Genomic DNA, 15,136 nt, shown 5'->3' with positions numbered 1-15,136 from the left:
CTTTACCTTATTGCCTCGGGGTCTCAGTCAGAATGAATTCGCTTTTACAGAAAGCTCAATCTCTCCAAAATTACTTATTTGATATTTATTTATATATGATCGAAATATTTTTTTCATTTACTGAGTATAATATTACAATATTTGATTGTTATTAATTTATCTATCTTTTAGATTAATTCAAATTGTATTTACCATAGCTTTCTTATTTCATGTTCTCTGGGAAAGAACATGAGTCAGTTCTTTTATTATTATTAGAGAAGTGCTAGGATTTGAATATTGTAGTTTTTACTTAAATATTATAGTACTTTTGGTTTGAATATTGTAGTTTTTAATTAAATATTTTATTTTATTTTATTTTGCATATTGAGTTTACTATTTTTTATTTAATTTTTTAACAACCAATTGAAAGGCGCCTTGCCTCCTTTTACATCTTGGGACAAGAGAAATGTTGTCCTATTAAGATTCTAATCCAATTATCTTTTCGAAACAAAATAACTATACTATTACATTTAAACTACAAAAAAGTATTTAAGGTGAATCGATATTTATATACTATAATTTTATATTGAATATTCTTCTTAATTGGATATTGTTTTTAAATTTAGTTCTATAAATGTAGTAGTTTGATTTGGATAATGATTATTGAATTGATGACTGTAGTTTTAAATTTTGAAGACAAACCTTATGGAAAGTAAATCAAACCATATTTATGTTTTTTCCCAAAATTTAATAAAATTGATAATTTTTTAAGGAAAATAAATAAAATCAAATTTATGGTTTTCCCAAAAATAAATAAAACCATCTTATAAACAATCAATTGAAAGGGGACATTGAACCTGCCCTCTTTTTACATCTTAGGACAAGAGAAATCATGTCCTATATATATTTTAGTTGGATATTAATTGGATTACTAAATAAAATCATATTTATGTTTTTTCCAAAATAAATAAAATCATATTTATGGTTTTCCCCAAAATTAATAAAATCATCTTATAAATAAGCCCAACATTCATCCTAGTAGTATACAAGAAGAAAAACTCTAGCATTCAAATTAAAACTCTAAAAATGTCAAATTGTCAAGAAAAGAACAAATCAGTTCTTTCTAATCAAATTTCTGAAGGTATATATATCTATTTCTTTCTGTTGAGTGTATTAATTTCTTAATAACGATAATTTCTTGAGTCAGTTTCATACGATCTTAGATGCAGGACAAAGAGTTGTGGAGTTGTCAGAAAAAACAAAATTAATGAAAATTGTTGATATGAATCAGGTAAGTTCTCCACTTGAAATTTTCTAAATATTGTTACTACATTTGTTTGCTAATAGTAGATAGAAGAAATAAAATAAAAAATCCGGTTAATCTTTTCTAAACTCTTGGTTGTGAATTCTTGGAAAACAAGTTTCTGATAGCACATTTTTGTCCTATCTTGGCCATGCAGGTTCATTTTCAAGAAGAAACACTAATGGACATTCTCAGCAGGTTACCAGTGCGATCTCTTCTTCGATTCAAGTGTGTATCAAAATATTTGAAAACGTTGATCGATGACCCGATATTTAGGAAGCAACATCTTAATCGTGCAAAGAATGACCAAAATTCCCAAAAGTTTCTCTTTTACACATGTCTCCTTTTGGAAGATAGATGTACCATATCTTGTTATCCTCTATCGTCGGATCAACAAGTTGGGGTACGGGAACTGGATTTCCCTTCAAATCTTAAACCACAATATTGTGATGTCTATTGTTGTTGCGATGGTTTGGTAATTATCAAGGTTTATGAAAATAGTCCAGGACGTTACTCATTTTTGCTATGGAACCCCTCCACTGGAGAATCAATTGAACTTCCCACTTCAAAATTTTCATCAGTGGAGGAATATTCTACTTGTTATGGAATAAGTTTTGACTCGACTAATGATGATTATAAGATCCTTAGGATTCCCAAAGGCTGGAACGAATATTGCAGAGATGTACCTGGTGAAATTCTCTCGCTAAAAAGTGGTTATTGGAGAAAAATAGATGCATATCCTAGTAAAATTCTCAGTAGGTTGTATGGTATCCATTCTTTGACAATTATACACGGGGCATTTCATTGGGTTGCTATGTCACGTGATACTTGTTTTGTGGTTTCATTTAATATTTCCCATGAAGTGTTTGGAGAGATCATACCATTGCCAGAGAAAATGTGGTTGGCCAACGGTCATATTGGCGTTTCGGAATTGGGAGGCATGCTTTGTGCTTATACTAACGGGTATTATCAAAGGAAGCGTACTTTTAAGTTATGGGTGTTGAAAGATTATGGTCTCAAGGACTCTTGGAATGAAGTAATATCTATAGTAGATCCTGATATTATTATAGCCTCCCCGAAATATAAATTTCCAGATGGTGAAGTGTTAATCTGGTGCGAACATTTTGAAGGTGAGGAAGGCGAGGGAAATTCATTTAGGACACAAAGAGGACCTTTTACATTATTGCCTCGAGGTAACTTTCAGAACGGATTCGCTTTCACAGAGAGCTTGATCTCTCCAAGGTTACTTATAACTTAGTATTTGCTTATGTATGATTGAAACATTTTCCCATTTTTCGGTTATCATATTACAATCTCTTGTTTTCATTAGTTTATTTATCGATTGCATTTCTTTTTGTTTCAAATAATATTTATCAAAAGTTTATTTATTTCATGTTCCTAGGGAAAGATTATTTCATTTTCAAATTATAATCAACTCAAAAGATCAATTACTATCAACTAGTTGTGGCAGTATGTCTTTTAATCATGTATAGTAAATTTACCTAGGTCTGATGCTTTTATAATAAAAATGATCTCATTATATATTTATAAGCCAATTAACGAATCGAAAGCTTCTAATATTATTCCCTTTTTATTATTAGATACACAGAATTTACTAACTAAAATTTTCTATTTAAACAATCTCTTGTCAGTATTATATTAAGTAAAAACTATTTTATATCTTTAAAGTTTTATCCAATTCCATTTTCTTAAATCGCTTGAATTTTCTCTCAAATCTCTCTCCAAATAAAAATATCATTTTTGTAGATGATTTAATGAAGCATGCCACATATATACCATATAAAGTAAATAATGTAACCTTATAAAGCCAGCTTCCAATGCTGATTACGTCTTAAAAAACATCATTTATACAATTTAAGTTATGACTCCGCCTCTAATAATTAAATTAACGGTAAGTTCCATCAAACTAAATTCATTTTAGTTCACCTCATGTACGGAATCCCAATTTTTTTTCATTTCATTATTGATATTCTATCACTTATTCATGTTCTTATTTAATTTAGGCTTCTTCATAAATCAAACAATTACTTCTTCTAATTATGTTTTTTTTTTCTATTGAATGTGTAAGGTTTTAGCCTTAGGAATGACGTCACCCAATCCTTCACGGGAGAATTAATTATTCTTCCCACTCCAAAATTTTCACAAAAGGAATTTTTTTATTTGGAATTGAGTTTTGACTTACTGATTTATAATTAGATCCTTAAAATTCTTCGCGACAGCAACAAAGATCCAAAAATATCTTGTAAAATTCTCGCAGTGAAAAGTGGTTCCCGGAGAAATATTAGTCAACATCATTGTGGCTATCACAATGTGATTCTTTGACATTTATACATGGGGCATTTCATTGGCTTGTTACTTTGAAAAATTATTTTGTGATTTTATTTAATATTTTCCATGAAGTGTATGGAGAGATATCATTGTTAAATCTAGTATATATGCTTGAGAAACATTGATATTGCCATTTCACGATCGAAAGGAATGCTTTGTGCTTATTCTAATGTGTATCATCAGGGGACTCACACTTTTAAATTATGGGTCATGAAAGATTATGGTGTCAAGGTATCTTAGAATGCAATATTTTTCATAGCAGATTTCGATACTTGCAAATGGAGAAGTTATAATAGTTTTGGTTTGAATATTTTATTTTTAATTAAATAATTTATTATATTTTGCTTATTGAATTTATTTTTTTAATTAGTTTTTTACCAATCAACTGGAAGAAGGCATTAAACTAGACCTCCTTTTACATCTTGGTGAAGAGAAATGTTGTTCTATTAAGATTCTGATCCAATGATCTTTTCAAAACAAAACAAAAATACTATTGCATTAAACTACAGAAAAGTATTCAATGCAGATCATATTTATATATATTATAATTTTACATTGAATATTCTTCTTAATTGGATATTATTTTTAAATTTAATTCTATAATTGCTATAGTTTGATTTGGATAATGTATTATTAAATTGATGACTGTATTTTTAAATTTTGAAGACGAATTTTAAGGAAAATAAGTAAAACCATATTTATGTTTTTCCCAAAATAAATAAAATTAATGATTGTAATTTTAAATTTCGAAGATGAATTTTAAGGAAAATATATAAAATCATATTAATGTTTTCCCCAAAAATAAATGAAATAATCTTATAAACAATCAACTTGAAGGAGACATTGAACCGGACCTCCTTTTACATCTTAGGACAAGAGAACTCATGTCCTATTAAGATTTTGATCCAATGGATATTAATTGGATAATTAAATAAACTCATTTTTATGCTTTTCCCAAAATAAATAAATTAATATTTATGTTTTTCCCCAAAATTAATAAAATCGTCTTAACAATAAGCCCAATATTCATCCAAGCAATATAGAAAATAAAACTTTTTAGCATTCAAATTAAAACTCTTAAGATGGCAAATAGTCAACAAAAGAACAAATCAATACTTTCTAATCAAATTCTCGAAGGTATCTAATTTTTTCTTAGTTGAGTTTATTAATTTCTTATCAATGATGGTCTCTTGAGTCAGTTTCATACGATCTTAAATACAAAACAAAGAATTGTGGAGTTGTCAGAAAAAGCAGAGTTGATGAACATTGTTGATATGAACGGGTAATTTTCTAAATTTTGTTACTCCATTTGTTTGCTAATAGTAGATAGAAGAAATAAAAAAAAGTCAATTTATCTTTTCTAAACTCTTGGTTGATCGTATTAACATTTGAATTCTTGAAAAACAAGTTTTTGAGAGCACATTCTTATCCTATCTTGGCTATGCAGGTTCATTTTCAAGAAGAAACACTTACATATCTCAGTAGGTTACTAGTGTGGTCTCTTCTTCGGTTCAAATGTGTCTCAAAATATTTAAAAATATTAATTGATGACCCAATATTTAGGATGTACATCCTCGTTACATTCACAGTATGTTGTATAGTATCCATTCTTTGGCAATTATACACGGGGATGTCATTGGGTTGGTATATCACGTAATTCGTTTTTTGTGGTTTCATTTAAAATTTCTCATGAAGTGTATGGAGATATCATACCATAGCCAAAGAAAATGTGGTCAAGCAACATTAATGTTGGCGTTTCAGAATTGGGAGGCATGCTTTGTGCTTCTTCTAATGAGTATTATCAACGGAAACACACTTTTAAGTTATGGGTGTTGAAAGATTATGATTTCAAGGACTCTTGGAATGAAGTATCATCTATAGTAGATCCTGATATTGTTATAGCCACTCAGAAATATAGATTTGCAGATGGTAAAGTGTTATTTTGGTGTGAACATTTTGAGGCGAGGAAAAATTATATAGGACACAGAGAGGACAATTTAGTACATTATTGCCTCAAGGTATATATTTGATCTCTCCAAAATTTCTTCTAACTATTATTTGCTTATGTATAATTAGTTTTTTCATATTTTTGGTTATCATATCACAATCTCTTGTTTTAATTAGTTTATCTATCATTTGGATATCTTTTTGTTTCAAATTATATTTATCAAAACTTTATCAATTCACTTAGGTCTGAAGCTTTTATAAAAATGGTCTTATCATATATTATTTATAGGCCAATAAATGAAATGAAAGTCTCGAATATTTTTTTCCTTTCTATTATTATATACATAAAATTCGCTAACAAAAATTTTCTATTTAAACAATCTCTTGCCATTATTATATCACGTAAAAAATTAGAGTGATTTTTCTTTTTTAAAGTAGTATCACATAGTTCTGCTTCATTGAAAATCTGATTGTAGTTTCTCAATTAAATTATTAATACTCACATAGATATAACATAGAAATCGCATTTAATTTTTCATTGATTGTCGTCGTTGCTGAATCTAATATGACTTCTTTTTTTTTACCCTTCCGTAGGCCCTTCATCTAATTTTAGGAAGAAAATATGTGGATTTTTGTAATGATAGTAAAATCGACTTTGTATAAATCATGTAATAGGCCAAATGCAAAATTTCATGTTAATTCACTTATTTTTATAATAGTGAAAAACGATAATAATAATATATATTTAGTGTAATATCACAAGTGAAGTCTGAGGAGGATAACTGCAAGAAAACATACATTATGTACTACTTCTCTTTAGACTAATTTTGATGTATCGTCTCAATCATAAGCATTTAAGTCCTTGAACAAAAAAGAATAAATTCACAGTAAAACGAGAGGCAATTCATAAATGGATTCCCTTTCCACAATGAGACTATAATGTAGAATTGTTGAGGTCTAAGGTTTTTTTTTTTATATAGTTTTCAAAGGAGACACAACATACTCTCTAAGTATGATTTTTCTTAGTGAAATTAAGAATAGCGAGTTCAAAAACAATTGAACATGAATTATGCTACAATTATGAAATTCTATTTGTATTTGTGCTTATTTTGGTGTGATGACATTTAGTTAAATATTGACATATTTTTGTGTATTTAAGTATTGATAAAGCTATAAATAGAAAACAAAAAGAAGTTAATATAGTAATTGACAAGTTGGGATCCTACCTCGTACTATTTATATTGTACTCTTGAATTAACTATTGTAATTTCAAAGTGAATATTGTGTTTAGATTGAATACAATTATTTCAATATCGAAGAGGATTTTTAAGGAAAATGACATCTAGTGTTATTTTTTGTTGGACAATACTAATTAGGGAAAATTATAAAATTTCTTTTGTTGGTACATATTTATACTTTTTCCAAAAATAAATAGAATCGGATTATGAACCAAGCTAGAATTTAAGCATTCAAATTGAAGCTTCAAAGATGGTAAATCACCATTAGAAAAAGAAACCAGTGCTTTTTAATCAAATTCTCAAAGGTATTTGTTTCTTTCTATTATGCGTGTGTTTAATTTTCTATAACAACAATGATGACTGCGCCGATTTTATACAATTTTATATGTAGGAGAAAGAATTATAAAGTCGTTGAAGATAGCAAAATTGATGCAAATAGTTAATCTGAATCAAGTAAGTTTATGATATAGCGATTGGGTTCATTTATTGAAGTTGATTGTTAGTTGGACTTAGATTTTATGTATGATTTGTTGCAATGGCTAAAATGTATTTTTTCTCTGTTTAATTTTACTTAATTTGTTAAAAATGTTTTAAACCTAGTTGTGTTTGGTACTTGGTAGGAAAGAAAAAAGTTTTACGAGTGAATATTTCTAATAACTGTGCAATGTTATAGCTAACACGTTAAATATATTTAGTAGCCATTCAACTTTAAAATATATATTTATTATGATGAAGTGAAGGATATTTACAACTTATTTTAGATCATAATAAAAAAAAATTAAATAATTTGTTTTATACTTTATGTCTCATAATCAATCACTGTATAACTAAATCCAATGTTATTAATATGAATATTACTAATACATTCGAAAATGTTTAGCGTAATAATTTCGAAATAAAATGTAGAATTATTTTATGTTTCAAAAACCTTTTGAGCAGCTATTTTCTATTTGTGCATTTCCTATCATCTTCAAAAACCTTCACAAAACCTTATCAAAATAACCACCGGCGATGGCGGCGATTGCGGCGGCGGTAGCGGCGGCGACCTCCGCTTTCACCTCATTCCACCTCACTCGCGCAACTCCCTACACGCGCCTCCACATTCGTACCTTCATAACTTCATCACTCTCCTCTTCCTCAACTAAATTCAACATCACTTTTGCTCCACCAAAACCCAAACCCAAACCCAAACCAGAACCCGCAATTCCCATAAACTCCGACTCCGACTCCAATTCGGTCCCGAACTTGGAGGCTGAAATCGGTGACCAGCTCTATATACCTTGGATTGTTCGTGATGAAAAGGGTAATCTCACTCTCCAATCTACACCTCCTGCACGTCTACTCCATGAGATGGCTAATGCTAGCACTAGTAAGAAAAAGAAGAAGGGAAAAGAGGTTGCTTCCAAAGCTGCCACGGTGGTTCCTACACCTGAGCCTAAGCATTCAAAGGCAGCTCGCCGGTTCTATAATGAGAACTTTAGAGACCCTCCTCAACGCCTCAGTAAAGTCCTTGCTGCTGCTGGAGGTAACTTTAGCATCTCTAACAATACGATTGTATGTATTACAATGTTTGGATAGGTTGTATCGTATTTGGAGGACAGACTTATACGAAAAGTAGCAATCACACTAAATCAGTTGTTACAAAAAATGAGATTTTTTGTTGTTATGTAATGATGGATTTAAGATATGATATAATTTAAGTAACAATCAATTCAAGATGTTATATTTAAACTAACAACATAATACAATATATCAGGTAACAACCATCCAAAGTCCAAACAAGCTAGAAGGTACCTTTTTTTGATGGTTCAGATACCCTTTTAACCATTTTGTTTAATCAGACAATGACAGCAACTATGCCTCAATCTGGAATCTTGTAGGTTGGCTATAGCCTATATGAATCCTATATATGCATTCTGCAAGAGGGAACATACTATAAATGTTGATAACCGCGGCATGATTGGGTCTCTATTCCAAACTAGTTGGGGTAATATATATTTGGGACCATTTCAGCTCAATAATCATTAAATGAGGCTAGACTAAAAGAATTGAGAGAAGTGACTAAAAAATTGTGCCTTGCTAATTCCCGATGCCACAGATTGTGTTATGCGATATTTTTAAAGAGAATTGAAGTGGCATCATCAATATCTTAAGTTGTGTTGACAGATAGTTGCTGCTGCCATAGGTTGTGAGTTGTGTTGGGTTGGCCCATTATTCACCAAGTTTCAAACTGTGACCTACTGGCCGTTGGTGATTTTTGGTTATCATAAAGAAGAAAAAGTTGTTGTGGTGGCAATAATATTTAGAACTCATTTGGATGTTACTGGTGCTAGGATATAGAAAGTATTTTTTTTATTTACAGGGCTTGCTCTGTAGTTTATGTATGTGCTACTAATGAGATGTTATAATTATGAGAGTTAGCATATTAAGAACAAGGCAATGCTAGTAGATTATCTGAAATTGAGGATTCGTTTTATAGTGGCATCCAGACGGAGCAGTGAAGAGCTGATTTTTCAAGGGCGGGTCACTGTGAACGGTTCTGTTTGCAAGACTCCACAGGTCAAGTTCAATGCTCCCATATCGCAAAAGTGTTAAGTTTTGAAGCTAGTGCATTTTATTTTTTTTGGTTTGAATAGATAGTTGACATCTATTCTGCTTGTTGGCAGACTAAAGTTGATCCAGCTAGGGATGTAATTTATGTCAACGGAAATCGTCTTCCTAAGAAATTGCCTACAAAGGTCTATCTTGCACTAAACAAGCCAAAAGGGTGTGTCTATCCTTCTCTCTTTATCCATGACAATGTAGGAGTTTGGACTTTTGTTTGTTATGTCTGTTAGTCGAGTTGATTCAGGTTTAACAAAATTACAGGTACATATGCTCATCCGGGGAGAAAGAAACTAAGTCAGTCATGTCCCTTTTTGATGATTTTATAAAGAGTTGGGTACGTTGTCTTCTGCTTGTATGGGTCTTCTTAAAATGTTCGTCTTTTGGGAAAACTGTGTCTTGCGAATAATGAGCTGTTTTGTAGAGCTAATTTGTAGGAATTATGTTACTTGCAAAGATAATTCTAAAAGTTGTGTCCACAAAGAGAATCTCTTGATTTTGAATAGCAGTGCATGTACTATACTCTTGACTTTTTATATCTGCTGTGCCTTGTTTTTTAAAGGATAAAAGGCATCCTGGACAACCAAAACCTCGGCTCTTTACAGTTGGCAGACTTGATGTTGCCACGACTGGCTTGATTATTGTGACCAATGATGGTACAGATGACATTTTCTTTTATTATATCAAAACACATGTAATGTGACCTCACTGAGATCTTATAAGAAAAGATAACCTCCATAAGGTTCATTTCAAAAGCTACCTACATAGTAATCTGGTTTATGTTTCTCTTTCAGGGGAGTTCACGCACCAGATTTCACATCCTTCGTCTAATTTGTCAAAGGAGTATGGTCTTATGATGATTTCCCTCTTTAAGTTTATATGCTTTGCTTTGCTTTTTGGGGTAACATACACAATTGTCTGTACAATGTGATGATATTTTTTTTTTACATTTACTGTACTTGTCATCTGCAATTAATTGTTCTTCTTTTCTTCAAAATATGTGTATAGTTAAAGTTTAAGCATTCAACCAGTCTTTCTGCTATGGTTGTCACTCACCAGATGATTTTGTTCTAGATACATTGCAACTATCGACGGTGAAGTTCATAAGCGACACTTGATAGCCATTAGTGAGGGAACAGTTATTGACGGTGTCCATTGCACCCCAGATAATGTTGAACTACTACCAGGGCAGCCTGACTTATCAAGACCTCGTCTGCGTATTGTGGTACTGTTTACTGTTCAGTCGCTTATCTTTGTTTGTCTATTAGAAGAGATACCTAGTTCCATGTTGTTTTCTTAAAATCGTGAACTAAAAGAAAAAAAAAATCTGTTTTTTTTGCTACACATTTTTTATTTGAGTAGAATTCTAGAGCAAATGTGCGCAGAAGCTAAGTTTTATTATGCTTATTTTAGTGGCGATACTGGTCACACAAATTTGACAATCTTATTCTTTTTACCCAGTACTGTTTGTCGTTGTGCTGTATAATTGGAATATAACAGTTTTCCTTGAATAATATGCATGTAAATGCACTTGTAGCTAGTTCAGTTCTTGTCTTGTGCATGTATGTTTAGTTCTTGAGCAGAAGTTGGGCCATACCTGTCTAGGATAGGCTAAAGTATCAGGCTACATAATTTACAGAAGGATAGATAAAATTGCAGATTCCATTTCTTCTCTCTGATTTTAGTTGCTTTTAAGTGGGTTCTACTGAGCTGTTAGAGTTACTATATTCACTTTGTTATAAACAATGTCCTACAATAAAGTAAGTTCTACAAGATAGACCAGTCTAGCCTGAACTGATGCAAGTATACTTGTCTGATGTATATCCTAGTTCCTCCAATCTGCTGTTTACTATTAGTAAAATAGAAAGGACAGCCGACACTCGAAGCATCCTGCATTCACGCAGGATTCAAGGAAGGGCCACACCTTAAGGGGTGTGATGTAGGAAACCTACCCTGATGGAAGTGTTCCTGCTCTCTGTTTAATAATGCTGTTGATTTTTTATCCACATGAGAAATTGCTTGAGTGGACCTAAATTTCTCCTTTTCCTAATGATATAGGTTCATGAAGGACGGAATCATGAAGTTCGTGAACTTGTGAAAAATGCTGGACTTCAGGTATTTTGGTTCTAACGAGTTTATTCTGGCCAACATACCTGTTCTTACATAATGGATCATATCTTAGTGAGAGCTAAAGAAATTGATTTGTTTGTGCAAAGATAACACTATATCTGAAAAATTGAGTTCATATTATTATATACTGTGGTGTAGCTATTAGACATGTTCAACTTTTGGTATTTGGAAGCTTGCATGCTCACTTGTTTTAGCTTCACTTCCAAAAAGATCCCTGGATGTATTATTATGGGTCAACTTCATTCTTCATTCTGTCCAGCATTGTTTCTTTCAGTGTTGCGCCAGATTAATTGTTGCTACTTGCTTGCTATGTGCAATTTTGTTCTTAATTTTCTGATGTCACTTGTGTTGACCTCAACTCTGCTTCTTTTATGTATTTCAGTTGCGTGCACTGAAGCGTATACGTATAGGTGGTTTCAGGCTCCCCGCAGATCTTGCGTAAGTTTGCAGTAGTTCTTTCTGAACTTTTTTTGGTGAAGCAGTAATATGATAAGGAAGGTCATGTTATAATGTATATTACAACTTCAATCTGTATAAAAGCTGAGTTGTGCAGTCTAGTTTAACAACACGTAGTTAAAGCTCTCTAATTGTGAAGTATGCCACACCTTAACACAGAGTGGGTGCTCTCCTGTAGGTCTTCCCGAAGGCTAGGAAGAACTTGTGTCTTGAGTTATTTAGTTAGTCAGTATTCGTCATTAGTAAGTGTGGGAATCTGTGCAGTCTAGACTGACTGAATATTTTGTGTTTGGACTCATCTTGAGCTGAGCTTGCTGCTGCTGTTTGAAGCCTAAAATTACCATTTGCTCTCTGTTTTTGCTTTGAGCTGGGGTTTTCTCTATATCTTCTGCACATACTCACGCAGGCAGTGTCTCAGATGCTTGCTGTCAAAGCAGCAAGCTAACGAAGCAAGGAAGACAGAGGGGTGGTTGGGTGTACCCTCTAGAAGCTGATATAGTCTGTGTTCTCTGCTGCATAGAATGCTTTTGCTTTCATTTGCTGTCCATCCATAAGGCCTCCAATATTTAAATATTTAAATATTAGCTCTCCTGTCTCCTATATGCTATTTAGGCTAAAACTTACCAAGTTCCACAACTGATACATATATAGGCCTAGTGGTTGGGAATTTGTACTATTCACTTGTTTCCATTGATCAATTGTCCTCTGGGCGGCATTTCTTAATGTTCCTTACTTGCAAATTGCAATAGTACGGCAATGTTAAATTCTCAAAATTATGCAGGCTTGGCAAGCATGTTGAATTAAATCAAGCTAATCTGAAAGCATTGGGTTGGAAGAGTTAAAGTTGGATGAGATCAGAACCAAGATCAGCATGCATGCATCGAATGGGCATAAGAATCGGGGATTATGAAGAAAAATTAGACAGTGACTGGTTAGTAGCATTCACTTCTGCATGTTCAATTTGAAATCTTGCAGATCTGATAAGGTATATAAGGTTTTAGTCATTGCAAGACGAATGCACCATATGTCGACTGTCAACAGTAAATATTCCCGAAATTGGGTGCTTTAGTTACCTCCATTGATTACATCTCTCTGCCTATATGCCAATTAACAAGCAACAGGCCTGTAAGATTGTACATAGCACAGTAATGCTATTGATGAATGAAATGTCCAATTATTTTCTACAACTCTTAATCCTGTCGGAGATTTATTTACCAATAGAAAATATAAGAATTGTTAAGCCAAATGGAACATATGAACACAGGGAACTCAACTTCTTTTTTTCCTTTTTTGTTTTTTGTTTTGGTGTGTGTGTGTGGCCAAACTGAATTTGTTTGGATATGAGGCTATGTTGTTTTTATTGAAAGAGTTACATGATTGAAGGAAATGATTCAGGTTTTGTTTATTGCCAGCAATGTATGTTTCTTGTCTTGTAGTTCAATCTTGGATTTGGTTTATTTGTACACTGATATTTTTGTTCATCTTCACCCGACGCTACACGTGGGGCCCAACTAATTTGGATTCATGTCGGAAAATATACTTTGAAGGGTAAAATGCTTCCGATAGAAAGCAACTCTGTTTTTCATATTCGAACTTGAGATGATATTGTATATCCTTGGTGATTGTACACTGTTGATTCAAGTGAGATTGGTCATGGTTCGGGAATATATATACAGTAGGTGTTGAACCTCGTTGGTTTTGTCTTATGTTTTGAATACCCTCAGTGAAAATTATGATTCCGCCATTAGTCTATCATGTTAGTAAAAGATACTGTTGACTTGAACATGGAAGAAGGAATGTCCAAACTAAAGAAACCACATGGACTTGATGGCCATTCTTTTAATATTGCCCACATAACATGGAACATAAAGTTTCATAAACTTTCTAAAAACAGTTTAATTAAATTAAAATAATATTAAAACATAAATAGAACCTTCTTGGATCTCACTCTTTATTCTTTTGTCCTTTTTCTGTCTATTTAAGGATAACCCGAAGAGTTTAAATTACATATATTATTGGTATAACAAATTAATTTTTATACTATCAAATTATCAAAATAATATCTCGCGTACTAAACAATCCCAAAGTACAACAAGTCAACAACAACAAACTTAGTGTAGGGTAAGATATACACAATCTTACTCCTACATGTACTGGCTAGAGATGATATTTTCGATTGACTCTCGACAATCCTTCTCTTTATCTGAGAGTGAAATTGATAATGTGAATGAACTCACAGTAAAGGACGGATGGAAAAATTTACCCTTCTACTTTTTCATTGAATAAAAAAAAATCAAACAAGACAAAATAAAAAAGAAAAAAAATAGTGGAGAATAGTTTGAATTATTGGTGAAAATAGCAAGGATGGTGACATATTAATGTATATTTGTAGAGCTAACTACTTATACAAGCTGGCTTAGGCCGGCAACCCATGTTAAATTTCACATGTTTTCTACATTAATTATTAATACTTATTAAAAAATGACAAAACATTCTTCTATCATGCAATACTTCCATTTATTTCATACTTATTTGTCGGTTCGATGATCCATCGAAACTAACTTAAATATCTTCTTACTTTGTAAGAATAAGGTTTGTTTTTTTTTTAAAAAAAAAGAGATATTTTTTAGACCTCACTTTAAAAATTACATTGTATATATTATTAGTTTGATGATTAAACTAGCTTTTAATTTCTTGATGATTTATGTATGGTTATTAAAAAGTGGTCATGTAAAGTTGGTAATAATTGTTTTACTTTCAGTAGGTTACCTCAATCTATAGTCAAATCTTTGGAAAAAAGATTTGTATAGATTTCATCGTAAAAAGGTAGTAGTAATATCCTTTTTTTCCTTTTCCAACCTTTTTTTTAATCTTTTTGAATTGTTATGTAAAGAACAAATAATTCTAGTACTTTTAGGAGTTAGTTTAACTAGTTATTCCTCTGACCTGAAACGGATTCTAAATATCTCGTCTAGGAAGGTATTTTTTGTTGAAACGAGTTCAAACTAAACATCTTTTTTGAAAAATTCATTATTGTGGAAGGTTAGTCTACTACTATATCAAATAATAAAGGTGTAATACCAAACAAAAAAGGTAGCAAAGTACATAATTTCAATCAAATCTAAAGATT

The 15,136-nt window shown here is 31.7% G+C and overlaps 2 protein-coding genes across 3 annotated transcripts; both read left to right on the top strand.

The window, feature by feature from the left end:
* The first annotated feature begins 1,065 nt into the window (after positions 1 to 1,065).
* On the top strand, positions 1,066 to 2,540 carry LOC125846060 (F-box protein CPR1-like). Its single transcript, XM_049525518.1, has 3 exons — positions 1,066 to 1,120; positions 1,209 to 1,270; positions 1,440 to 2,540. The coding sequence occupies exons 1-3, from the start codon at positions 1,066 to 1,068 to the stop codon at positions 2,538 to 2,540; spliced, it is 1,218 nt and encodes a 405-aa protein (XP_049381475.1).
* Positions 2,541 to 7,721: 5,181 nt separating this feature from the next.
* Positions 7,722 to 13,184, top strand: LOC125844611 (putative ribosomal large subunit pseudouridine synthase SVR1, chloroplastic). 2 transcript variants are annotated; one of them, XM_049523925.1, is made up of 10 exons: positions 7,722 to 8,341; positions 9,296 to 9,375; positions 9,483 to 9,583; positions 9,685 to 9,757; positions 9,983 to 10,076; positions 10,215 to 10,263; positions 10,495 to 10,645; positions 11,479 to 11,535; positions 11,933 to 11,988; positions 12,788 to 13,184. In XM_049523925.1, the coding sequence occupies exons 1-10, from the start codon at positions 7,828 to 7,830 to the stop codon at positions 12,846 to 12,848; spliced, it is 1,236 nt and encodes a 411-aa protein (XP_049379882.1). In that variant the 5' UTR covers positions 7,722 to 7,827; the 3' UTR covers positions 12,849 to 13,184. The 2 variants fall into 2 exon arrangements, with proteins under 2 accessions (XP_049379882.1, XP_049379883.1); XM_049523926.1 differs by lacking the exon at positions 11,479 to 11,535 and having other exon boundaries at positions 7,771 to 8,341.
* Positions 13,185 to 15,136: the final 1,952 nt, after the last annotated feature.

Source organism: Solanum stenotomum, chromosome 11, assembly GCF_019186545.1.
Source record: "Solanum stenotomum isolate F172 chromosome 11, ASM1918654v1, whole genome shotgun sequence".
NCBI lineage: Eukaryota > Viridiplantae > Streptophyta > Magnoliopsida > Solanales > Solanaceae > Solanum > Solanum stenotomum.
Note: the sequence above shows the minus strand (reverse complement) of the source record. Positions and strands in the feature narration are given on the sequence as shown.

Bases quoted from the DNA above. Each gene is read 5' to 3' on its own strand.
- LOC125846060 (XM_049525518.1), top strand. From the start codon at position 1,066: ATGTCAAATTGTCAAGAAAAGAACAAATCAGTTCTTTCTAATCAAATT. The intron at 1,121-1,208 runs GTATATATATCT...TCTTAGATGCAG, and splicing joins TTCTAATCAAATTTCTGAAG to GACAAAGAGTTGTGGAGTTG. The intron at 1,271-1,439 runs GTAAGTTCTCCA...TTGGCCATGCAG, and splicing joins AAATTGTTGATATGAATCAG to GTTCATTTTCAAGAAGAAAC.
- LOC125844611 (XM_049523925.1), top strand. From the start codon at position 7,828: ATGGCGGCGATTGCGGCGGCGGTAGCGGCGGCGACCTCCGCTTTCACC. The intron at 9,376-9,482 runs GTCAAGTTCAAT...GCTTGTTGGCAG, and splicing joins CTGTTTGCAAGACTCCACAG to ACTAAAGTTGATCCAGCTAG. The intron at 10,264-10,494 runs GTATGGTCTTAT...ATTTTGTTCTAG, and splicing joins TCGTCTAATTTGTCAAAGGA to ATACATTGCAACTATCGACG.